This window comes from Haemaphysalis longicornis, unplaced genomic scaffold (genome assembly GCF_048455015.1).
Source record: "Haemaphysalis longicornis isolate Haplotype H1 unplaced genomic scaffold, Haemaphysalis longicornis Haplotype H1 scaffold_7, whole genome shotgun sequence".
Classification (NCBI taxonomy): domain Eukaryota; kingdom Metazoa; phylum Arthropoda; class Arachnida; order Ixodida; family Ixodidae; genus Haemaphysalis; species Haemaphysalis longicornis.
In genome coordinates, this window is record NW_027526422.1 from 121,653,881 (window position 1) to 121,680,698 (window position 26,818).

Consider the following 26,818-nt stretch of genomic DNA (forward strand, 5'->3'; position numbering starts at 1 on the left):
TTTCGACGCCCGTCTGTCACTGCCATTCACTATGCCTGCCGAAGTCACTCGTCCGAGCTCTCAGAGTCGTCCAAGGATGACTGCTTCGCAGTCATCTTCCATGTTATCAGACGCGTTGCTGATGAAGCACTTCCTGAACGCTCGTGTAACCATGTCGTCGGGCAGCGACTGCCAAGAGGAGGACACCCAGCTTGACACGGTCGCAACCGGCCCGTATAGGTCTTTTTGTTGTCGCCGGCTATCCACTCATTGTACAGTTCGCGGAGCCGGTCCGCGCATGGCCTCCGGAGCGATAGTGAGCGAAGTTCCCGGACGAAGTCCGCCACTTTGTTCTCCAACTCGGGGTGGACCGCTTGACGTCCACGGAACGATCAGTTTCGGGGGTTGCACGCGCACAGCTTGGCTTTTTGGCTCCGCCAGTACCGCACACTTTTCTCCGAAACGCCTAACTGGCGCTGCGCCGCCATATTCCCATTCTGCTCGGTGACTCAATCGCCGTCAGCTTAAACGCCGCGGTGAACTGGCGTCAACTGCCGCCACTCATCTCGGAACAGAGACGTACAGAAATGTATGCACGCACGCGTAATAGACGACTAAAGACGAAAAACTAGAGAAAAGCGAAATCAAATAAAAGCCTGATAGTGCGAGAGAGCAGTCCGACACGAATGGCAATGGCGACGGACTGCGCTTGCACATTGTTGCCAGACAACGATTGACATTCTGCCAATGACCGCTATATAAGACGAGGGGTGACTTTTGTGCGGAATTTTTTGGAAAAAAACTCGACCTATATTCCGGTTTATACGGTAATTGAATTTGATGTTATGATTTTGTGTCTATTAGTTTTTGATTGGGTCATCTGAATGTGCTGATTCGGTTAGATTTGGGTTTCCCATTGGTTAAGTGTGTGGTGTAATCAACATGTCATCTCAGCACCTGTTAGAGAATGCTTTTTTCATCATCATTGCTCAACCAAATGGTCTGCCACAATGTAGCCCGTTATACATGTAAAATTTTGTCTTCGAATATCGAATTGAATGCTGCACCTGTGTAGCCGTAATAAGATAGAAAACAAGACGCAACAGCAGTTTTATTACCCTTCCAAAATAAATTGCTGAAACTGCATTTCGGTATGCTTCAGCAGGTTAACACACTTGCACTCATTACAAAATACCATGCAGAATAAAAAATTAACTGCTCAGCAAGTTCAGAGAGTATGCATTGCCTATGCGCCTGTTGCGAGTAACTTTGAAGCGCTTGCGACTATACAGGGTGTCCCAGCTATCATGCACCAAGATTTAAAAAAAGAGAAATTGCATAACTCTAAGAAAACCTAGTGCATAATGTTTGCAGTACTGTGAAGAAGCGGATAGTAATTTTTTCGTTAATGAGACTTAATTATTTAATTGTAATTAATTATCTAACTGGAGAAATACTGTCTTAATCACTAAAGTCTCAATGAGGCACTTGTAGGTAACCACGAGGGGCATCTAACTGCGCTATTTTCAGCGACGAACTAATTGCGTACTCATTTATTCTGACTGATAAAGGAAACCCGCGAAATATGAAAAATACCACGTGACGACGCTTACGCGCGCATTGTAAAGCAGCGTCCCCAAACAAAGCTGATTGAAAGCAACTGCTTCGCGGGTTACCCGCCCCAAGAGACAGAGCATCACCTTGATAATAGCATGCATGGAAGGAGCAGCAGCAGCAAGATTCGCGGGACGCGTGTGCAGATAAGGAACAAACTCGGTCGCGATTTCTTTATTCTTTCTTTTGTCTATTTCATTCTGGCTAACTCAGAGGCAGCCTGTTTGGGGGCGTTGCTTTACGGTGCGCGCGGAGGCGCCGTCACGTGGTATTTTTCATATTTCGCGGGTTTCCTTTATCAGTCTGAATAAATGTGTACGCAATTAGTTCATCGCTGAAAATACCGCAGTTAGATGCCCCTCGTGGTTACCTACAAGTGCCTCATTGACACTTTTGTGATTAGGATAGTATTTCTCGAGTTAGATATTTAATTACAATTAGTTAATTAAGTCTCATCAAAGAAAAAAATACTGTGCGCTTCTTCACAGTACTGCAAACGTTATGCACCTGGTTTCTTTCGAGTTACGCCTTTACTCTTTTTCTAAATCTTGGTGCATGATAGCTGGGACACCCTGTATATGTTTAACCCTTTGAGGGTCAAATTTTTTTTTTGCCAAATGAAACACCCAGGGTCGATTTTTTTATTGCTGATTTAAATTCTTTGGATGAATCTAGTTCAAGAAAAAAATTGTCGTAATTTTTTGTGGTGACGATTACTTGACAAAAAAACCATTTGTGTTGTTACATACATTTCTTTTTTTTTCAACGTTGATTTATTCATGAGTAGCATAAAAAAATTCTAAAAATATGTTGCAACTTGTGGGTGGCTTGCACCGCTCACAAGTTGCAACATATTATATGGACATGTTTACACGGCTACAACAGAAGTGCAGTGAACACAGTTTCAATCGCGCCCCCGGCACGTGAAGAATGAACAGCACGCTATGCTCCAATGTGGCAGTGAAGTCACAGCGTCTGCTGGCTTGGACACGTTATCTCGCCCCTCGATGTGACGCACTTCTGTGCAGTGCAGCCGTGTCATTGTGGCAAACCATGCAGAGGCTCCCCTTCCAAACTCGAGCCACCAAAACTCAGAAAAACAGGAATGATACCGTATTTACACGATTGGAAGTCTACTCGAATGTAGGTAGACCCCCCAAAATTGCATCTCTCTCTCTCTCTCAAAAAAAAAAAAAAAAGCGAGCGTTGGAAGCAGCTTGTTTGAACGCTGCTGTGAAGAGCGCCGAGAGAGTTCTTAAGGCCCAGGCGTCACCCCCGGAAAATCTTTTCAAAAGATTTAGCAGGGTGACAGCCCAGGGCACTCATGACAGACGGGATGACTCAGCACAACACAGAGGTGACACAAGAACACGTGGCAACGCGGCCGCCTAGAAAGTCATATCACAAGAAGAAGCTCTTCCGTCAACTATCAATACCTCCCATACGGCAGCTCTTCCATCAATGATCAATGCTCCCTCAAGAGCCATATGCTCGTGGTGCGCGCAGTAGATGTTAAAAAAGAACAGCTTTTGTATAAGCACCCGGAATAACCATGTGCTGTGGGGTGAGCGGGAAACTTTATTCCCAATCATGAGAACACATTCGCTGTGAGATGACACCCATCGAAGCTACCGGCAGCGGCACTGCAGCGCGATATCAAAACAAACAACATGGCGGCTGACACTAGTGGCCACTCGCGATTTCCTTTGATTCGCGAGTACGTTACTCGCATTCAAGAAGCGTTTTGTTCGTCTCTAATAAACAAAATGAGTATTAGCAAATTCCTTGAATCAATGCACGGCGCTGTAGGCACAATCATATCACGTTCATCCGAACGCGCTGGTGGCAGGTTAGCCGCTCTAGGTACGGTGGACAAAGCGCACATATCGGGAATGCCAACTTTCAAGGTCGGCATCAGCTTTATGGACGCCAGAATGTATGGAATGGTAAACGCTACGCTTCGACTGTAACCATAGAAACGGGGGTGTTATGCTTTCCCCAGCTCGTAGCACCCCTGATTTCTCATTTCTCTTGCCGTTACAAGCGGCACAAAATTCGATTTCGATTCTAAGTCGACCCCCCAACATTGGATCGTCGAACTTGAAAAAAGGGGTCGACCTACAGTCGTGTAAATATGGTAAGTGAGACACACGGAATGGCAGTCCTTTAGCCTGTAGGAGGGGGGCACACTGCACGGCACTACCATGGCTGCCCTTGTCCCCTCCACCTGGGCGAAGCTAGGGCTCTGCTATCTGCATGCTTACTTCATCTTTTACGGGCACAAGAAGCACTGGCTTGCAGATAACACACTTGCTCTATCAGGACGATGTATTGTTGCTCATATTTTTGGTTGAGGCGTGCGTATACAGTTAAACCTCGATGTAACGAACTTCAATGTAACGAAACCCTCGATGTAACGAACCACAGAATTTTTCGTAACTTCAAGTGTATGCACACCATGTATTTTCACCCTCTGTGTAACGAAGTCCCGTTTGTCGGAATTTCAATGTAACGAAGTTTCATGGAGAACTAGGCACGAAATTTAAGTTGTAGAGGTATATTATGGGAGACGCGAGCTCCGAAATGGGGCCTCAACAAAACGTGAACGGCAACACGGCCCGCCCAATGCTGCGAATGCAGCGAGCCACGGAGTCTGTGAGCGAGCCCGTTGCCTACAAACTGCGTGGCTTGCATGCACGGCTGGCGCACTGTTTATGTTTCTGTCGGAGCTTAATCGTCTATGCGGGCATCAGCACGAACCGCATGAACCGTTTTCTCCCCGAAGAAACGCAAAACATGCCCCACAAGCCACAGGCGCGCTGCCGCAGCCTCGGAGACCACCCGTGCGATGTGGGTAGCTCCAGCGACCACTTCTAACCGCTCGCTGAAACGCAACTCGAGGGGCAAACGAGAGGGGCACGTGAGAAAAAAAAGCGGATAACGTGGGTGAAATTTTCACAGTAAAACGTCATACTTGATGGGCGCTTACGAAAGCGCCCATCAAATATCCTCCACCGTGCTAAGCCTAATCGTCTCTGGCAAGGCTGCCGCTGCCGCATGCCGCCACTTCGCCCTTCGTTCAAGTTCGCTCATGCTTGTTAGGTTTCATCGTTCCAGCAAGCATTTGTGAATCTGTATGAGCCTTGCGCACGCGTTTTTTTCAGACCCGCATCTGCGATTGCGTGCCGGCGGCGGCTTCTGCCGTAGCGAGGAAGTGACTCGCGCTGCACGCAGCAGTGGGAGGAGCCTGACCAGTTTCGCCAATGGGGAGGCGTGCACCCTATGGCGGGAGCTTCGAAGCACTCGGGGATGCCGGCTGGCAAGACGATTAGGCTTACCGCCCCGGAGGATATTTGATGGGTGCGTTAATAAGTGGCATGTATGACGTTTTACAGTGAAAATTTCACCCACGTTGTCCGCTTTTCTTCTCGCGTGCCCCTTTCGTTTGCTTCTCGAGTTGCGTTTCAGCGAGCGGTTAGAATCGGTCGCTGGAGCTACCCACATCGTGCGGGTGATCTCTGTGGCTGCGTCAGTGTGCCTGTAGCATGCGGGGCGCGTTTTTGCGGGGAGAAAATGCTCCATGCGGTTCACGCTGATGCCCGTGTATACGATTAAGCTCCGACAGAAACAGAAACAGTGCGCCAGCCGTGTATGCGCGCCACATTTTCTTTTGCAGGAAACGCTTCGCGGGATGAACACTTGATTATACAGTTAAACCTCGATATAACGAAGTCGTACTTGCAGGCGAAAATTTCGTTAAATCGAGAATTTCGTAAAATCGAGGCTTCGGTTTTACAGTTAATTTAACCAGTTATTGAGGTTTCAAAACCTTGCCCATCGCTCAGAAACAACTGCTATGTAATTACCTCTCCACTTAAACTGAAATTTGTACTAAAACTGGGCGCGAAAATTGCGTGAATTAAGAGCTTCAACACTTAGGCAATGGAATTCGGATAGCCGACAGTAGTTCGTGTCGTCGTAAAACCGGTGCTTTTTCCTCAACGCCACATTAAATATGATAGCAGACTAGTTTCCACTTTTTCTTTTTTTTTCATTTCGGTCACTACTAAACGCTGCTGTTAGTCAATTGAACCCGCGTCATGCCCCGTGAACTTCACCCCGGCGAGGTGCTGGTTCGAAGTTACGCCTCTTTTCGTCCGTTCAGTGGTAGGCTTAGGCGCGGCGGGCCAACAGCGGAAGGGTGCTAAAAGCTTTCGAAAGACTTTTTTCATGCACAAAGGCTCTGCAGTATGGGCGCGTGATGCAACCATGACACTCGAGATAAAGCCATGATTGAGTACACACGGACCGCTTCACTTTGTGGAGCAGCGCTTACGTGCTCCCTCTAAAGTGGAAAGCTTACATTAAATATCTTCTGGCCAAATTTGATTAAGCAATTACTTTTATGCCCGCTGAGCCTAAAGAAACCGATTTCTCCGCATCGCAGCTGTCTAATGAACACGTTTTGACCACGTTCGGAGAGCAATTTATTGCCACCAGCACTCGATGTTCAAGCCGTAGTGAAGAAGTCCGTAAGCAGTGCTTGGCGTTTCTTGAGCAGGGTGGGCTTTACGTGACACTCGTATGCTGACAGTGCTAACAAGGCTTGCTCTTCAACATTTGCGTGCGCCTGCGTGCCTTCGCAGAACGTCGATGGCATCCCTCACTTCAGTGGCCTTCGGTTTCACCGACACTTCCTCAGGCTCTCGTTCGGAACACTTTTCTTTCCCTTGGAGTGCTCATGCTGCTGATAAGACTCATCTAATGATGGACGAACAAAATATTAATGTGGTTATCAGTGAGCACAACCTAGAGCAGCAGCACCGTGAGCAAAGATGTGTAGAAAAAGACACTTGAAGATTAGGCTTCGGCCTTTGGCAGCCGAAGCATAGAGGGCGCTGGCATAGGCAACGATGGAGACGTGAAAATGGTGGCCGCACTATTAAACCGTCCATGACCGCTAGCGGTTTTTGAGCAGCTTCTTTCATCGCTTTTAATTGTTGTCAACCGCATAATTCACCGCTTTTCTTTCATTTTAGCCTTTTAAGAGTTAATGTGAGTACTGAATGTTTTCAATGTAGGCTCTGAGAGGCAAAATAAAACGTACCTTGACCGGAATTTCGTTTTTCCTTTCTCGCCATGACTTCGTTAAATCGAAAGCGCCGCACGAAATTACTTCATAAAATCGGGATAAAAATACATGGATTTAACAAAATTTTGATAGAAAACTTGAAAAAAATTCGTTATATCGCGAATTCCGTTAAATCGAGGTTCGTTATATCGAGGTTCAACTGTAACCGCGAATTTCAATGTAGCGAAATTTCAATGTAATGAAGTAAATTAAGAATTTTACCGACTTCGTTACATCGAGGTTTAACTGTGTGCGCCTTGGTGTAGCTGTAGGTGTAACAGCTTTGCATCTGCCTTTGTTCGGCATGAAAAGATGAACATTGATGGCCAGTTTGGCATTTTGGCTCTGTGGCGTGATCTTGGTTGCTCTGTTACACTAGTAAAGGTAAGCTAACGCAAGCGCTGTTTCGGCTGGTGCTCTGTTCTAGCACACATGCGATTTTCCAGGTAAGAAAAAAAGCAGCGCGTTTGAATAAATTACATGTACGCTTAGAAGAATACGTGTTAAGCATATGCCGTATTTACTTGCGTAATAAACCCACTGCTTTTTCACAAGATTCGGCTTGAATTTGAGGGGAGGGTTCATTATGGGGGAAAAAAGTTGCAACAGATTTTTAAAAGTTGAAATTTTATACAATAAAGATGGTAAAAGAAGTGCTGTCTAACCTTAACTTTTTAGTAGAAACGCGTAGGTTTTCATGCAACAAAATTTCTTTTTTATTCACAACATGCTAGTGGCCCCTTACTCGCCATCGTCCCCCTACTTGCCATGGAGCTGTCTTTCCGCTTCACATTTTCGTCGGCCCACAGCGCATCATCTTCCGTGCCGTCAAGGCACTCCAAAACTTCTTTTCCCAAACAGAGAAACTTCCCTTCTTTAGGCCCATGAAGCACACGGTGATCCCTGTTGATCGCCCGAACCACTTCTTTTCGCCAGTAGCGCACACACACTGGGTCAACACTGAAGTGCTGCCCAGCCATGCGGTTTCCATGTGCTTCAACCATCTTCAGTTTAAAACTGGCCGCGTAGCTGATGTACTGGCTGATCGTACACCCCGCACCAGGAGCACAAAAATAGGTTGGAACACAACTGAACAAAACCACGGCGCATAATGGCAACATCGTGGAACAGCAAAGATCAGGGAAGGAGTGCGGAGTACCTATGTTTGGTGCTTTGTTTACACGCCGCAGTGCTTTCGTGGCGCTATAAACCAGATGGTTTGTTTGTGTTCAGCAGGTGGTGCTCCGCGAACACGCAATTTTTAAATTGTGAGCCACGGAATTTGTGCTCGCGTCTCCGGCTACTGCGAAATTTTTTCTGTCAGACTGCATTTTTTGCGTTTCTGCGCGTACTGTGACATGATATCAAGTTACTGCGATTGTCTAAGGCATTAGCAGCCATGCCGAGATAAAAACATATTCCCACTACAATTTTTATGCAAGGTGGCAAGACAGTAAATTCTCAACAAGAAAAGTGGCGGAGGCGTAATTACGCGAGTGGTTTCATTACGCGAGTAAATACAGCAATACATTACTTGCCTGGCTTTCCCACAATATTCATCCATTCAGGAATTTTCGAATCTCATTTTTTGAATCGCATATGCTTCGAATAAGAAGAATATTCCATTCGTATTCGAAATTTCAAGTATTCTCACACCCATAATTTTTTCTAAGCTCATCTAGAACAAGCTGAAGGTTGTAGTGCTACAAAATGCACACAATCACGCAGTTAGGGTCAGGGACTATTGTAAAACTGAATAGTTTCAGTCCCCCCCCCCCCCCCCTTTCCGACCATTCACAACTGGAACAACTTGCCCTGCGACATCTTATCTCTTATATCAAATGATTAGTTCTTTTCAAAGTTGATGTAACACATTTTGACTGTTGTGACACTGTATTTCGTTTCGTTCTATGAACCCAGTGATTTCATGGGTGCTTGCTCGTGAGTTGTATCTGCATTGTACAGATGTTGTGTATGTTTGATATACTGGAAGGCCGATGTGTCGCTGATTGCAACTTCGTATTATTTTGTTTTGTGCTTCCTCCAGCTGTAATGCCCCTGGCACTGTGGATATTAGATAACTAAATAAAAAAAACACACTACACTCAGCTAAGCAGTATAGGCAGACCAAAAAGGAGACCCTACCCACCTCTTCTATGCAGGCTGCTCCTGGGTTGAGTAGAGGCACGATGCCTGGGGTTGCGTTAGTGATGGGGGACAAGTCACGTTCTCCAAGCATGCCTGAGTGAGAGATAGGGAAAGAGATCCACACTCAATACACACCAAAGTAGCACAGAATGCTTGCTCGGAGTCGAACTAACCAGTGGAGTTTGAATAAGCCATGACAGAAAGGCATCGCTCAATTTGAGTGAGATCCGTCAAACCACTTTACTGTAACGTAAGAATAAAGATAATATATAATGGGCTATTTCATGACTAAAGAGCGGATCTTTAGGCACAAGAAACGAAGGTTTTAGCCGCCCATACTAGGCACTGAAAAGTGTCATTTACCGTATAATGCGGAATATAGGTCGAGATTTTTTACAGAAAAATTTGCCTAAAAGTCACCCCTCGACCTATATTGCAGTCATTTGGCAGTTGTCATCTGACGACCCGGCAGCCCATCGAGCCCATCCAAACTCCAAAGGCATCATCGCCACCACCATCAATCGGACGCGACGCCATCTTTGTTTTGTTGCTTCTTTCGCTGTCGGCGAATGTGTGCGTGCTATTTTCTTCTTGCTCAAAATGAGTTTAGGCACTTGGTGCCAGTTCACAGCAGCATTTAAAAGAAAAGTTGGGGGTTTTCCAAGGCCAATGACGTGTCCGCCTTGCGCCAGTTCGGTATCACCAAAAGAAGTGTTGCTAGCGGCGTTAGCTGAAGGGGCAGCTCTCGGTATGCAACACTCGGAAGACCTCGCTTCATGGGCGCTGCTCTGTGCACCTGTGCTGCTGTACAAAGGGGCAAATTTTGTCCGCTAGCGTCATGCGATGTCTCTACGAATGGATACCCCAAGATGTTTGCTGACCGCCTGCACAGACTGGCGGTCGCTACGGTCTGCACACGAGTGTCCCATGCTTTGCGCTCGCTTCACGATGACATGGTCTTGCGAGTGTTTAAGAAGTGCTGCATAAGCAATTCCCTGGACTGCACCGAGGACGACCTGCTGTGTGGGCGACGGCAAGCCAGAAGCAGTCGTCCGACGATACTTCAGACAGTTTTAAATGAGTAATCTGAGACGAAACAAGTTATAGTCTCAATAAAACAATGGTTGGTACCCAATTATTTTTTTTTTGCATTTTTCGGCTACAAGGTAAGGGGGTCGACCTATATTCCGCCTCGACCTATATTCCGCATTATACAGTAGGTAACATATACCTAGGCTTCATTCATGTGGACAAATTTCAGACTTGCAATGAAAACAGCAGCCAACTATTTTGCTGTGGGAAAGCAATTACTCGTCTCAACGTTTCATGGTTTGAAGTTGCGCCTCCTAACATTTGATATTTGTGTGTGAAAAAGAACATTCAATCCCCACTGATGCTGACGGAGCATGCTTGCACTTAGGAATGCTCCACGGTCTAATTCCATCTCGAACGTTAAAATGTGTGCTGCTCAAAACCTTTGGCAGTTCTTTTAGCACAGGGAATCCAGGAATTTTATGTCTGAGACAGATTTAAGCTTCGGAATAACTCTGTCAGTAACCAGTTCTTCGGAAATGACGGTGTACCTGTCTCAGACCTTCGAAAAGAGCTCAGCGTTCTGAGGCAGAATGGCACCCAAGTTCTTAGCTGCTGAATCCTTTCTACTAAGAACCTGAAATCATCATATGAATGTGCCAAGTCATGCTCGTGTGGCTGCAAAGCTTTTGTCGACAGCTAAGCTGTTAATACTACCAAAGTGTTTGTTGTGGTAGTTGTCTGCCCTTAGCTGTCTTCCCCAAGGGGTGACAACGGGCTCTGGTGGAAAAGGCACAATCGGTAACTGCTTCTCGAAGACACGTTGACAAAACAGAAGGACCTTCTCAGCTCCTCACAGCGCCAGTGAATCCCACAGACAGTAAAGCGAAGTGAAATAATTCTGGATAAATTACTGAGTCATCCTGTCCTGCAGAAGCGGATGACTAGCGAAGCTGTTGCGAATAACAACATTCAGTAACTACGCACCATATACCGATTACAACGTTAGACAGCTTGCAAGATTCTTTGCAACTAACCCTTAGAGCTAAGGTTCAAATGCCCTTGAAGGTTACCCGGTACGGCAGACCATTGCTGCCGTACTGGGTAACGATGGCTGTCGCGACTAGACTACTTAAAAGTTCCAAGATGCTCCTTCCATAACCTTCTTCTCTCCTTCCTTCATGCTACATACATATTGGCAGCCAGCGGTGAATCCATGACCGATAGATGACTGTGCCCATGTCCGTGGCATCAAATTGAAACCATCGCGTGTCGATGTTCACATGGTGTTCCTCTGTGAGGTGCCTTTAACCTTGAGTGCACGTTGCTGGCTGTGTTGCGTTCATTGTCTTGTCTGCTGATGTTTACTCCCTTAGCAATGAATAGGCAAAAGTTTTCTCCATTGATCCACGCAACAGAAGAACATAGAACGACAGAGTTCATGCAGAGATGGGTGATGTCAAGCCCACCCAGCGGCAAGGTTGGCTTTAGTGTCGCTGCGTACAGGCCTGTAACGGCACAGTTGCTCTGGGTGATGTCTGGTCAAGATAGCAGTAGCTCGATCGTGGGGTTCGTGTCTTGGCGTGTTCGGCATGGTGTGTGAATTCTGACAGCAAACGGTATGCGACAAAGGCTGAGCTGCGTGGTTCTGAAGAGAGAACTATCTAAGCAGAACATAAACCAAGAAAACACCAAAAAGGCATAGTATCTAGCACAAAAAGGCATATTTAGGCGATAATAAGCCCACAGGCCCGGCCCTTATAAGCACAATAAATGTTTGCTTATTAAAATGCTTAGTTCCTGCATATATGTCAAATAGACTTGATATGGACTCAAGAAAAAAAAAAAAAAGATTTTGCCCAAAGTTCCAGTCTCTATTCATGACACAATGCCCAGTCAGTAGACATTTCTGACAAGTGAACTGGAGGAACACACACATGTCATACCACTACGACAATCCTGATCCATGTGTGGTATCCTGACTTGTGGTATGCATGATGTCCTGTTTTCCGCTAATGAGGGCCATAAGATGTATTTTGACTCACTGCAAATGCAATTTCGCAAAATGTATCAAGTACATTCGTTTCTCCTAATTGAACTAAAAGCCATTTCTGATGAGACCAACCTTCATGTTACTGCATTCAGCACCACTGCACAATTCAATCACGAAAATTCTTTTGCACCTAACAATTCACTGCTCAACGATCTGATACTTAAAAACAGGGTCATGTAGTCTAACTAAAATTTCCCCTTTCACAGTGGAACTGTATATGGCAATGATACAATGCTTAAAAACAAGGCCATGTAAACTAACTGAAAATACCTTTTACAGTAAAGTTGTATATGGCTAGGTTCTGACCAAACCTTTGCCTGTCAAGAGAGCCGCGTACCATTGAATTTTCGTCTCCAAAGCTAGTGTACAGTGCTCTGCAGCTCTCACAATCTAATGTAGGTAACTTAAAAAAACTGATACTGAAATTGGCCGCTGAGACGACTCTATCATTACACCCAGTTTCAGACATCTGTCATAACTAGTTCACAGCGAAATTGAAAACGTTGCACAACTCCCATTTTACGTAAATACGTGGCCGTCTAAGCAGGGAGTATTACAGAAAAATGGCTGCAACATTTGTTTTACAGAAACTATCCCAAAACAAATTACATGACGAATGGCTTCTAACATGTCTCTGACCCAACGCCGAGTTTCATCTTTTTTTTCTAAATGCGTAGTGCAGAGTGAAGTCGTCTGTGTAATTACCGTCTGCACCTAAAAAAGATATTAGCTGGGCTTTCATCGTCACAGTAGCGAAAGAGCTATAAATTCTCTCTCTCTCTCTCTCTCTCTCTCTCTCTCTCTCTCTCTCTCTCTCTCTCTCTCTCTCTCTCTCTCTCTCTCTCTTCTAGCGTCCTTCCCTCTCCCCTCCACCCAATGCATTGAAATTAATGGCCACCGCAGCCACGAAGCATGGCGGCTGTGCTAGGCCCCACCGTGTGTGTGCCCTGCTTCGAAGCACCAAGCACAACGGGACACGCACCTGCGAGGCAGCCCACGAGCCACAGGGCCTCTCTGCGCAAATGGAGAAAAGGCACTTGCAGGAGATGACCCAGAGCGGCCACCATCCCGGGCGTGTCGCCGACGGCCAGGGCCAACTCCGGCCACCCACTGCTCCACGTGGACAGGCAGGCCACCAGGGATGTCAGCACCTGCAGAGGTTGGTTGGGGCCCAATCACATGCAGGGGAATGTTATGTGTGCACACTAATTTGTTTTCACTGTAAGGGGTGCATGACAAGAAGTGTTGCGCCATTTTTTGCAATGTTAAAGGTACGCTAAAACTAAAGGCTAAATGAAATTTTGTTTTAACTAAAAGATCATACACTTGTTAGTTCTCTTCGCTTTTGTTCGACGAGCAGCGCTGTGCTATTTGCTGAGAAATAAGAAAACAAAGCTGGCATTTCTCTCACCCACTTTTTTTTCATTTTTTTCGTGACGTAGCCATTCTGTCACAAACTAGAAGTGATGCGCCGGCAGCACCGGTGTGTTTAACAGCCTAAATGCTCACAGCGGCAGCTTTTAAATCCCTGAGCCATGGGGGACTGCGGCACGTTTCTCTCGCCACGAAGGCTGGCTTGGGTGTTTATGATCTTTCACTGATGGAATGAGAAACGTTGTGAAATTCTCGAGCAGCCGGTAGGCTTGTCTACTGCGGATTCCCAGACCCCATCCAGCTGGCTGCCAGCGAAGCCTCATTAGAAGCAACAGGCACTGTTTCGAATATCAACCCTGGCGTCCCGGGCTCCCTGCTAGCAACGTTCAGGAGCGCGCCTTCATTCCACCGGTCGTCTCACGATTACAGCCATCTCATATTATCTCCTCTCGCGTGACACCAATCCAGCGTGAAATAAACCCTCTTCACGGCAGCCGTGTCGGCATTCGCTGCCCGCGTTCCCCTTGGCTTGAACATAACAAGGGCAGAGCGACGCACGCTTTACAGATGATCAACGGCGGCTCGAGACGAGTGGGTGGATTGGTCAGCCAACCACTCGAAGTACGTTCATTTTATGGGCGATTATGTTCAAACCGGGCGCACCTTACCAATAGCAACACTTTAAATAAAGTGTTACTCCTCCTTCAACTTGGATTGGATTCCTCCTCCTACTTAGATTGGAAGCTTGGGCGGCTTGCTTAAAGGAGCCATGACGAGAAAATACAAATTCGTTTAATTTGAAAGAACTGGGATTCAGTATCTCACTCAGCTCCATTACAGCCACAAAAGATGTTTTTTTTAAACGAAAAAAAAAGCAAGAAGTATTTCAAAACTTTCAAATTTTGCGCCACAGTGACGTGTTATGAGCAATAATGACATCATACGGGCCAACAATAAAACAATTTTCAGGGCGTTAACTGCACGTTAGCATTCAAGTGATAAGGTCAAATGTAACTAGAGGCCCCATTACAGACGTCCAGTCATGTGTCTTCGCGACAGCTCAGTTAGGCGGCTGCCAATCGCACAAACAAGGTTCCGTGACGTCATAGAAAAGTTGCGAGAAATTGGCTAGGGGGTCGCGACTGCTTCACACGTTTTCTTTAATATATCCGTTATTTGTTCGAAGACTGCGATGATATTGGTATCATTGTTATCGGGACTAAGCAGTCTTTCTAATAAACCCAACTTGTATTTTGTCTTCATGGCTCCTTTAACCACCTGCAGTGCATCTTGTTCCCTTTGCCGATTCTAATGAAGAGGCTTTAGCTGCTTTCTGCCAAGTACATTGCTTGCAGAAGCTTGGGTTACCATCGTAGGTTATTGACTTCACTAACTGCACACCCCTGCTTTTTGAAAACGAAACTGAATGCATGATGGCTGACTGAATAGTGAGGGAAGCGCAGTGTAAAAAAGCTGAAGCGTGTGTTTTTTAGTTGTGATGAGTGCATGGAAAGCTTTGATTTGTTTTCATTTCATGTGCTCAACCACTTTGGAACTGTTTATTTCAGGAAAAGATCTGTACAGTCAAATCCTGCTACAGCAAAATTGATGGGACGTGCAAAAAATTTCGTTGAAGCAGAAATTCGTTCAGGCGAAATTTGCCCCAGCACACCATGGAAGGGCAAGAAAAAAGCGCCGTATATTATCCGCATCATTGACAGCATAATGCATGTTTAGAAAAAGGATTGATGCGCAATTGCGCCGTGTTTATTCGGATAACCAACGTACTAATGGTTATCTGTTTTTTTTTACCTGCTCGTAAAGAGCGTGTTATCGGGGGAGAAGGGGGGTTGAAGAAATGCAGTCGCAAAATATTACTGCACAACAAGGCATATCTACCGAGCTGATTACTTGCAGATAGCTGCTACACAGTCAGAAGTTCCCCTCTCACTTGTGGCAGGCAGGAGAAGTGCCGTTATCTTATACTCCATGGAGCTATCCTCTCACTAGGCACGGCGGCAACTGACCTTGGCAGGCAAGCCGCACGCTTGCATTTGTCGCCGGCGCGCGCTCGTGACTAAGACAGGATGACACAGGTTCAAGACTAAACACGAAAACATTATTTTTGCTCTTGACTTTCAAAAACTGTAGAAGAAAAACTGCAATGACAGCTGCTTACAACGCATACATGACGGCGCCGCACCAGCAGCAGAGCACATTCGCGCAATTTCAACTGGATACGGATTGGCTGCAGCTCCAGCTTGGCGGACCGGGCCTGTGCCTCATGTAAAGACGGCCAGCCACATCATTACCACCAGCAAACAATGGTGTCCATCTATGAGTTGCTTTTGTTTATGGCTGGTAGCGGGGGTACGCGGCGCATGTTTTTGGAGAAACTAAGTGCCTTGAATGTATAAAAAGTTACAGACAGCTGGCGTTATGCTTATTTTAGTGTAAAATAATTGTTCAAACCCAGCCCCAATGAGCGAAAATTTCGTTGAAGCAAAAGCAAGCCAGACAAATGGTTCGTTGTGGCGATGACTTTGTTGCATTGACTTCTATAGCTAGCTGAATTGGAAATATTTCATTGAAGCGAACTTCGTTGTAGCGGGATTATACTGTAGATGCTTCTGCAATGAGCTCTCGCCGTTCACCCCTTTTGTGACGTCCCAAACCATAGTACCCAAAAGCGTATGGTGCGTCAGCCCCTGTCTTCCCGTTTCTGGCGTTTTCTGCCTTATTAAACAACTGCTAGTCGCGAGACTGGTGTATTTAGGTTCTTGGCACCATAACCCATCGATACAGTCCAACTTGTTTCTACTCTTTAGTGTCCCTTTAGGGAATTCAGAACACCTCGGTTGCAGACATTTCATTCACAGCCTTCCTGTGTTTCAATGCGACAAAAACAGCAAGCAAAACTTACCCCAGCGTGCTCTGTTGGTGTTGCGGCATACTGCACAACCTTCCTGGCAGTCACGTTACACAAGGTTGTAGTGTAGCCCTGAAGGTCATCAAAGCGCTCTTTGTCACTGGAAAGAGACAGATGCCATGTACACTCTGTGATAACTGGCCCGCATAAAAACGACCAACATTTGCCATCCGTATGTAGTGCAGTGCTTCAGATGCCAGCAAGCACACGTAGGAAGTAAGTACAGCCTGCATCGATGTTGACTTCAACGCTGTCTCCGCGAATCAATTTATGTTGCTGTCTTCATGAGGATTGGAATAGGGCTTAACATGGCGAATGGGCCCTCAAGATGGCAACAAAGAGATCTAAAGGGAAAATTAGAACGCACCTAGAAAATTAGAACGCATGTAGGTTGCAAACAACGGCCAAGGAAATGCCAGTAAAGCAACACGCAGGCTCACCAGCTGCTGTAAACGTAGAATGCTGCCCAGCCCAGGTGCGCTAGAAAGTCGGGCTTGGCTGATTTCTGGACAAACAACGGGCACAAGTGTTTGAGAAGCCCCTGTGCAATGAGGTCTCTGGAAAGCAGGGAACAAAAGGCATTACTTTAGAGTGATAACAATAATAATCAAAATGATAATGATGATGATGAATGAATGACTTTATTTAATACTAACAGTAACAACAACAGTAACTGCCCAGCAGACTCCTGCTAACCTAAAACTTGACTGGCTGTGGTAGCCGAGTGGGTAAAGAAGCGCACTCATACATAGGTTTGACTGCAATCGCTCAAAGCTTTCTTTTTGTCTAATGTGGAATATCGAAAAAATGTGTACATGAATGAATGCCTACTGCTATGCTGTTAGATATCAACGAAATGTCCAGGTGGCAAATCACAAGCCATTGCAAGGAAGGCATAGCCATCACAAGCAGATCACAAGCAATTCAGATGCCCTTTGGAAGCATGCAAATTGTCTTTATAGACATTGCAAACTTTACAGTATTTATACAGGCCCATATAATTGGACTCGCTTCCAAATCTACAAAAATGAACAACAATGACCTGCGCCAAACAAGCCAAACATCATCCTTCCAGTTTCGCGTAGCAACCCCAGTATTTACTGGAAAGGAAAAAAAAAATGTGACGGCTTTTGTAACTCAACATGACCGAAACTTTTCGTGCAAAGCTATTAAAAATCTGCCTGGCCCCCAAACCCCTCACACGACTGCACGTGAAAGAGGGCTGATCTTCAAAGGAGTACTGACAAGAAAATTTCGTGTTTTTTTTTTTTTTTGCTGCTATTGGTGTTTACGAGCTTACTGATCACAGAATGGCACATTTGACAGTCGCAACTGCGTAAATAATTATTTTCCACTTCGTTTATTCGTGTCAGTTTCAGTTTCGATTAAACGAACTCTGAAGTGGCTGCCATGACAAGAGGGCGCTCGTGACATCACCATTCTTGACGCACTGCTGACAGTCTAAACGTGCGCACGAGCGCTCGCGCACGCACCCAGGCCAGCCCGGGTTTCCACCATCTCCATGCACCGGGCAGCACGACGTCAGTCCCAAAACCTCGACGTGATATCCATAGCAGAACAGTGTGTGCCAACCGCAGCCAGTGCGTTGGCCATGTCACAGGAACCATCACGTCTGCAGTTTGGGGCCAGGAGGTGCAGATGGCGTCGTGCTGATGCCTATTGCGGAACGGTATCCTTTCTGAGCTTTCTCGCGTGCGCAAAGATTAAAATGAATTTAAAACATGTTTTACTGAACGGTTACGGTTGAAACTTGCTGGGAGATATCTCGCGATAAAAAGGAAGCATTTTACGTAGTTACCCCTGATTTCGTAGTTACCTGATTTCTTGATGTTCGCAACCTGAATAACATTTTGATTTGCATTCCTTGTTTATTCATGTAGTATTGTATACTTCCTAATCTTTGTGCCTCAAACTATCGCAAAAATATCAAATGTTATTTAAAAGAATTGATGTTCTTCGCCTGACCCTGACATGCTAATGGTTTTTATTACTCCGTGTGCATTCCGTTCTGCCATTATATTAACTTTGTCTAGTGTGAATTTTGAGCCAGGAGGTCCCCCTGACAGTTTTTACTTCGGGACCTTCTTCTGTACGAACATCAATAACGCATTTTGTAAACCAAACATTTATTGAATACACCTTGAACCTTGAACCCCAGCTTTGAAATTTCACGCCCGTACTCCTTTAATGCATTAAAACAGTGGTTCTCAAATGTGGTTCCGCGGACCCCAGGGGGTCCGCGATAGCATTCCAGGGGTCTGCGAAGCTCCCCGCAAAACTTTTCACCCGCCCTTTTTCTCTCGATTTCGCCATCATTTTCTCATGATGATGATGATTGCTATTGGTTTCCCTTTGAAGCGGGGCGATGACATGTCATCTTACCAAAAAAGGACTAATACAACCATGTTTTACACTCTTGGTTTAATACTAGCGCTGCTTAGGTTTAATACTAGCGCTGCTTTCTTGCAATGCAAAAAGGTGGCTCCGCCGCATTACATGTATGTTTAGCTTCTCCGCGTGGCACACATTTTAACATCTGCATTTTTCACAACACGCCAGCTATGAAAGAAAAAGAAAACAGACCCACAAAAGGCAGCATATAGGTGTTTAGAAGACTTATAGATTCAAGTACAAATTGTTTGACATTATGGCACCGATCAACATACGCTCCATCGTGGGGTCCCCCATCACTATCGCAAGCCCAAAAGGGGTCCCCGGGGCAGTCATGGCTGAGAACCACTGCATTAAAACATTGCAGTGATATATTTCTGCAGTTCAACCTTATTCAACGACGTGCAGTCAGGTGTTCCACACATATGCTAGCATTACATTAACACACATGCACATAAGCACACCACAACGGCTGCTAAACTTTTTCGTGCGTACTTACTTAAAAGGGGGAACACTGCTCTTAAAAAATTTTTTTTAATTTTTAAGTAAACTCTGTGAAACTTGCCAGTCTTGCTGCTTTTCTCCCACTGATTTCAAATATGGCATTATTTTGTTTAGTTCATCAATTAGTTCCCAAGGTAATTAGAGATAATTAGCCATTTTTGGTCAAACAATAGACAAAATAGTGTTGGTCATAAAACTGTAATCTTTACATTTTCCAACACAATGAACCCTGGTGAGTTCAATAAGAGAAGCAGTTTTTTGATGCATCGCTTGGAACTAATTTTACAGCTCATTAAACTTCAGTGTTTGAAATGAGCCCTCAGAATGGTTCCCTGCTACTGGTGCCACCAGGGTTTAATGAGCTGTAAAATTAGTTCCAAGCGATGCATCAAAAAACTGCGTGTCTTATTGCACTCACCAAAGTTCATAGTATTGGAAAATGTAAAGATTACAGTTTTATCACCAATGCTATTTTGTCTATTGTTCCTCCAAAAATGGTTAATTACCTCTAATTATCTCGGGAACTAATTGACGAACTAAAAAAAATAATGCCATATTTGAAATCAGTGGGGGAAAAGCAGCAAGACTGGCAAGTTTCACAGAGTTTATTTAAAAATTAAAAGTTTTTTTAGGAGCAGTGTCCCTCCTCATTAACTCAGCAAAGAATAAAAATATAATAAGTTTATCTTAAAAAAAAAGCACACTGAAGATCACAACAGGGGCAGCTCCAAGTTCACCTCTTACAAGGGTGGAATGGAAAGTGTTGTGTAGGAGCATTGCCACCAGAAAAGAATGGGAGATGACTTCAATACTAAAGTGTGCTTCAGTACTACATGAAAATGCATTGCTGCGAAGACGTTTTACCAGGAGTAATAAAAGCAGCCTTATATAAATGAATGAAGGCCCCGTGTTTTCCTACGAAATGCCACATGCATGGTCCTGTTACAGTCGGCTTCACCGCTGTACCCATATGCATTGCCGATTCTGAAGGTACCAATCATCTGCACTTACACTATTGTCCCGATTACATGAGTTTAGTTGATTGATTGCCCATTCATTTTGCCGGTATAAGGTGTCACAATGTTTCAGTAGGGCATTTGCCAAAAAATGCTTATGCATTAAAAAAAGGGGGGGGGGGGGAAGGAACACAACATGAATTCCCATGTTCGTCTCAATTTTCTGTTTTGTGTTCACATTAACTTTTGCAGCAAACTTCTTTTCCTTTATGTATAGGTTGTATTCAATGGTGATGCACGCATGCAGGCAACCATGTGAGTGCGCCATCACTGGTTACATTGGGCCCGCGGGATGGCGGCACTTGTCCGTGCTAAGCACATGATGTGTGTTGGATGTTCCAAACTCTACCCCCCTGAACGCAAAGTAATGCCTTGACTCTGTTGTGAGTGTGATTAACATTATCTCTGTTGACACCACCATTGATAATTGGGTTGAAATGGAGCAGACGATGCACGCTGTTCTTTCTTTCTTTTTTTTTTTTTGCGGCGTGCAGGGGCAGGGCCACAAGCCGCGACATGACCGTGGCACTTCGGCCATGTTCGTGGCCGTTTCAGGTATTGCGAAGCAAGGAAATCGAAAGCAAAACGTTTCAGTGAATACCACCTATAGACAAAGGAGGCCTGTGCTTCAATTATGTGGCTTTTGAATACAACAAACCATGCGCCCAACAGCTATTTTTTTGTAGAAATCCCAAAAAGTAATGTTTAGATCAGGCTTTAATGTAGCAAGATTTGACTGGTTGGAAAGTCTTCGTACACACTGGTAGCAGTATTAAAATGTTATCATTGAACTACAGTGCCGATTCGAGGGAGGGAAGTTGCCTGCTTTTAGGTTGCGAGGATCAGACAGAAGTTGTGTTGCAGTTACTTCTGCAGTCATAGTTACATTGAGTAGTTACATATACATTTTGTAGCTCAGTGCAAAGTGGTAATAACACGATTGCCTTGCTCAGACCAGCCTTTGAAGTGTTAATTTCCTATTCGTTCCAACTACCTCCTTTTGGTATCAAGCATTTCGGCAAGAATAGAACACTGCAGAGACTCCGTATTTTTCAAAACTCATAGCTGTCTATTTCAACTCATGCTAGAAGGTATGAAGTGCGTGCATCTTTCTTAATTTCACGGCAAAATACAAAAATGCGCTCATTTACAAAATTTCTGGCCAACGTTATCGAACCTTGAAGAGCCCAAGTTATTCCGCAGCGAAACTGCACACGGGCGTTTCCGTTACAGACGTTAAATTGTTTTTTTAGTCATTTTGTATCACTCAGATGTCCCCAAAGTTTTAAAGGGGGACAAAAGCAGGGCCCCTAGATTGTTTCGGTGGTTCCTGATAAGGAGAAAAAACACATGTATCTACGTTTGTTTTAAACAAAAAAATATTGATGCTTTCGAAACACTAGCCACGGTCCACGAGATCAGCTGCTCAAGGGCTCTGGAATGAATAATTTCATACAGTGCTTTGCTCCAATTCATTCCACCTTCAAGATTTCCAGCGAAGTGATTGTTCTACAAACTTTCATTCTCCCAAAGCATGTGACAATGAAATCAGGTGTGCAAAAGACAGGCTGTAGGTTCAACATGCGTTGGGCCAACCAAGTCCACTCTGAGCATGTGAATACAGACACCAGCAGAAACTGGCACAAGAAGGAGATGTGAGATTTGACAGCACTCACTCTGCATTTGCTGCGGGGGACTGTGCGTAAGCTTGAAGCGCAAGCACAGCCATTTCAACCACTGCAGGGTGCGCACTCTAGAAAGAAAAAAGAAGCACAAAATACGAATGAGCCACGAATCCTGTCAACAGTCTTTAACTCTTTCCTTAGGGCGCCATAGGCCATCGGACACGGAGTTCCGATGATTTCAAACGCCCCGCAAAAGCTAAAAACGGCGCCTGGCGGACAACTAACGCCATCTGGCGTATTTATTGACAACTCATTTTCGATTTTATTATGTTTTGTTGATATTTCGCGTACAGAGACCGCGCCAAGAGTGAAATTGGAACCCGCGTTAGTGGCGAGTTGTGTGAAAACGGTGTCCGCTGTATTTGGGCTGTATTTATAAACAAAATAGGATTGATGTGTAGGGTCTGGACAACGTACGGTGGGGTATTTTGCCAAATGCACCGCGTCATGTGGCGTTATCCCCTTCATGATAGCCTGGCACTCGTGTCAGATTACCGCTACGGAGCGATGCGCGACACTTCTCAAGAGCGGTGGATTTTTTTTTTGCTGTTTTTTTTACCACTAAAGTGAAAAGGATTTTGTGTCAGAACACAGAAAAGTGTGCTTGGATGCATGACCAACTTACACTCGAGTGGCTTCGAGGAGTGGCACAGCCGTCAGTTCCGCTAGGTTGACGGGCCCACAAAAATACAAAACTTGGTGTACAGTGTTGATATATATATTGAATCATAGCCAAGAAATGTAGGAACAATTCGCATATCTTAGAATTCCTAAAATAATTTTTAGGCTCATTACAATTGCCTATATGCATTGCGTGTATACTTTTTTGTGCATTTTTTTTATTATTTGGTTAATAAACTGTAAGTAATGGTACCTTTCACAAAACACCTGGTATGTGTTTGTAAGAGCAATCTATAAGCTACAATTCCATGCATAGCAATGCCAAATGTGTCCACTAGTTCAAGAGAAAGAAATAGTTTTGTGGGAGCACTCAAAATCGGACGTTTTTCCGCCATAACGAAAGAGTTAAAGCAACATGCCATTAAACTTGCCAAACTGTCGTTTGTGGCTCTATTGTGCAGTTCTCGCGCCATTATTCATTTTCCCTGCCACAAAGTTTTTAGAGCCACCGTTTATTTGCACGTCCAGGAAGAGAAAACACTGGGACCCAGTTGCAGTCACTGCGAAAGCTGCCGCAATGGTGTCGCAATGCTTTGCAATGCAGTTAATTCACCGTAAGTTAAAAAAACATGTGAGGATTGCGTGTTTCAAGGTTATTTGTGACTTTTTCTTTGGTCACGTACACTTTATATTGATTAAACCTGCTCCCAATTTATTAAATCCCGCTCTGCGCACTCTCCAGTCCAGCTGACATCCATAAATCCACAAGAAAGATCATGCAAATGAAAGCAGCACTTTTCAACGCGTGTTTTTGTGACAAAAATGCTCGTAGATTGGCCAAGATACATCAGAACTCTGTCTACACATTCTAGACTGTAGAATTAACAGAAACATTTATAAATCTCTTCAGTGTGTGCCTTAAAGGCGACACGTGGTTGCCCTAATGAATCCACCCTCACATACCTCTTCTACAATGTGAACGCAGACAACAACATTGAACCAGCCCACTCAGCGAGACTACCGCAACACAATACCGAACCAACCTGCAGCGCTTTGACAAGGGTATAGCCTGCCCCTTGGAGCCTCAGCAGGTCTCGACATGCCTGGCAGTCCATCGCGGCGTTGGCCAGGAACCAGGCCGCTTGCTCCTGCAAACCACAGAGCGTCGTTCAGACTTCTGCCCAAGAAGGGAGCAAGGGTACGGAAAACAACGTATCACGCTTCCATGGGCACAACCAGACCGAATATTCAGCAAGGGTATGGGTCGCATTTCTATTGTAACTCACAGTGCAGTTTATGTGTGAAATGCGGCAGTGTAGTGTCCCTTTATCTGCTGCAGGTCAGAAAAACGCTTACCTTTGCAATACCGTAACAAAAATAGGACAGAACAAAACAATCATAATAAAAATAACAAGGTGCACAACGAGATATACACCAGGTGTAAACATCCGTCACAAACAAGGGCAGAAGGGGGGAGGGGGGAATGCAGGCATTGGTCATGGGAATACCTGCAGCTAGTGTCGCTAAATAAAGCGTAGCTCATTTAGTGGCTCTAGCTGCAGCCGTGGATGCAATACAACTAAAAGTGTCATATGCTATTTCATGGTGCACCACATTGTTTTTGTGGTATAATGGTTCCTCTGTTGCATTTTCTTTTTGCTATGCCACTTGCATTTCACATCCCATGAGCGTTTTCTTTGTTTTAGCTGTAGCCACTACCAATCCCAGTGCCATATTTTTGTGATGTCACGCAGATGTCTACTTCGTGTTGTCAAACGAAAAACGAAAACTATTCGTTCACCTCTGGAATGTCCGCACCGGAGGCCGTTGTCCGCTACTGAAAAACCCACATGCTCATTTTATGGCGAAGCTGTGTATGATTAGGTTCTGGAAAAAAATTTGTCCGTGGATTTTAAGAATCCACAAACCGATATCCGTAAAGCTAATCACACCCAAGAGCTAGTGTTCTGTGTTTCCTCCTTGAAAGGCTACTGGCGTGACGTGTTGGCTGGTATTTTTCCCATCCAACTTGAAGGGCTTCCACAGCGACATTTTGGCTAGTGTTTTTCTAACATAAGCATGCGCACATCACTAGCTGCTCATTTATACATGCACAAGTGGGGGGGAAGGCGTGCATGTGCAGCCAGGCTTTATGCGCCGTGTGGTTGCGATGCCCGATTTCCGTGCTTGTGTGTGTGAACTTCCCTCTACCGCTTGCAAGTAATCACTCCCACTATGGCAACCTTACACACGGACCTACTTCAGAGACTTCCATAGACTTCAAGATTTCAAAACGCTGCACTCTGCCATCCCCTCTGCTGACAGTGGACATTATGTTATGTACTAACGCTTCATCATAAGTTGCAGTTGAATGCAAACTTCACTCAGAAGTGAACAAAAAGTGTAGTGCTGGTTCTGCCTGAAGGTGGCATTAGTGTACGATTTCATTTGTTTCAGGCAATGCAGGCAAAGGTAATTTTATTATACATACTTTAGCTAAGGGATCATGGCAGGATATGGGAACTGCAGTGTTAAAAACAAGTCATAGGTTAGGAGAACAAATTAGTGTAGAGGGCATCCTAGCTGAAGCTAGAGAAAAATGTGGGGCTGGCCACGAGATGCGTAGGACAGACAACGAGTGTTCTGCCAAATAACAGAATGACTACTAAGGGAGAGGACGAGAACCAGGTGATGATGGAAACTTCACAGGATGATGATGTAGGAAAAACTGAAGGGCCAAGAATAAATGATCCATCAAAGAACCAATCGGAGGTCTGCGGAAGAGGCCTTAGTTTTGCTGCTGATGATGATGAACATGATGATGATGAAATAAAATGTCCTTGTACGCATTATGAAACCCCCCCCCCCCCCCCCCACTGAAATGTTGTCAACCTGCTTTTTGCCTATTCCGCCAAATCTAGTGGCCTCCTTCTTCTGTTTCTTTCTTCTTATATGTGGGTTTGACGTCGCCAACAACTCCTTTTATCTCTTAAATTTTTTTTCTGCTGAAGTAATTTGGAACTGAAACAGTCCCGTGCAGTGTGCTGCACAGCTGCCGTACTTATAACCCTTGTTGCGTTGATCAGCCCTGGCTTGAAGACGGAGGGCATTATGCGCGTGCTGTACTCCTAAAGCTCGACAACAAAATCAGGCGTCATAAAATTTTCATACTTGTGCACATCTGTTATGCATACAGGAGATTACGCATTGTCAACTTACCTCCACCTTGCGAGCGTGATTTACATACAGGAAAGGATCAGTTTCCTAACCTGGCTTCTGCATTTTCAGTCGTACACATTTCACCCACCTTCAATAAAATTCTGCTAGAAGTTATGACTCATGCTTATTTTGTTTGTCCATATCTTTTTGTGAGTGTTGATACTGCAAAAGTCCTTCCTAAACTGGCATCGTTCCTTACAGTGAACTTGAGTACAATGAGTATACAGTGTAGTGGAAGAGGGAGGGTGAAGCTTGCTTATATGCCTTTATTTTCATGAGGCAATGTTAGTCGCAGTTCTTGCCCTTGAGAGGAAGTTTGAGAGGATACACAAGTGGGAGACTGTGCACAAAGAGTTCCCCGCAAGTGCATTACGTCATTGGCTTTGAAACGAGCCTTTTTGGGAGGTGAAAATAAAAAAATAGGAAAAGAAAGACAGCCGGAGGTAAGCTTTCTTGGCTGATGGTCTGGAAAAATAGCATCGGACGATGCTCCGCCCTGTGGCTGATTGCAGGTATTCGAGCTGGGTAGTGGCGGGTGATAGCCTCCATCGGACGAAGGAAGGGGTCCTTACACCGCTGCCTTCCATGGATGGACAGCTACCAGAGCCATAGAGTTTCTTACAATATAACTAGAGGGGAAACTGGCGCTGCGATCATACGCCTCAATGGGCGTGATGGGTAGTTCTGGATTCGGATTGGCGGTCGATGGCTCGTGGAACTTGGTAGGGATTGCAGGCAGTTTCGTTTTCGTTTTGGATTTACATGAACGCATTTGCCTACGTGGGGTGTTGGAAGAAGCTATCAAAAATACGTTTCTGCTTGAACTGCATGCCGCGCGCGCACTGACGCCACCCTGAGTAGAAAGTTTGATAACTAGAGTTGCGAATTGGGTGGGTTATCAATTCGTTGCCGGCACAGCGAGCACGAAAACACAAATGACGGCGCTCTGTGCGGCGAAGTTGTCTGCTAATTAGCAGTTGCGGCGCTGCTCATTCGGCAGAGCAATGTATTGTCAAAGCTGACGACGGTTGCGAATCGCTTGGAACAGCCACACCTTTCATGCGAACGCCGGCTCCTACGGCGTAGAACAGCAGCACCGGC

At 45.2% G+C, this 26,818-nt stretch overlaps 1 protein-coding gene across 1 annotated transcript in view; it reads right to left on the reverse strand.

Annotated features, from left to right (window-relative positions):
• The window catches only part of LOC144146910 (transmembrane and coiled-coil domain-containing protein 6-like), a 30,173-nt gene that overhangs the window by 986 nt on the left and 2,369 nt on the right, over window positions 1-26,818 (reverse strand). Inside the window, exons 5-10 of the mRNA XM_077678875.1 lie at window positions 23,542-23,646; window positions 21,869-21,945; window positions 16,701-16,817; window positions 16,255-16,360; window positions 12,940-13,108; window positions 8,874-8,965 (exon numbers count right to left, since the gene is read on the reverse strand). Coding sequence (XP_077535001.1) covers window positions 8,874-8,965; window positions 12,940-13,108; window positions 16,255-16,360; window positions 16,701-16,817; window positions 21,869-21,945; window positions 23,542-23,646 — 666 coding nt within the window. The remainder of the gene's footprint in view (window positions 1-8,873; window positions 8,966-12,939; window positions 13,109-16,254; window positions 16,361-16,700; window positions 16,818-21,868; window positions 21,946-23,541; window positions 23,647-26,818) is intronic.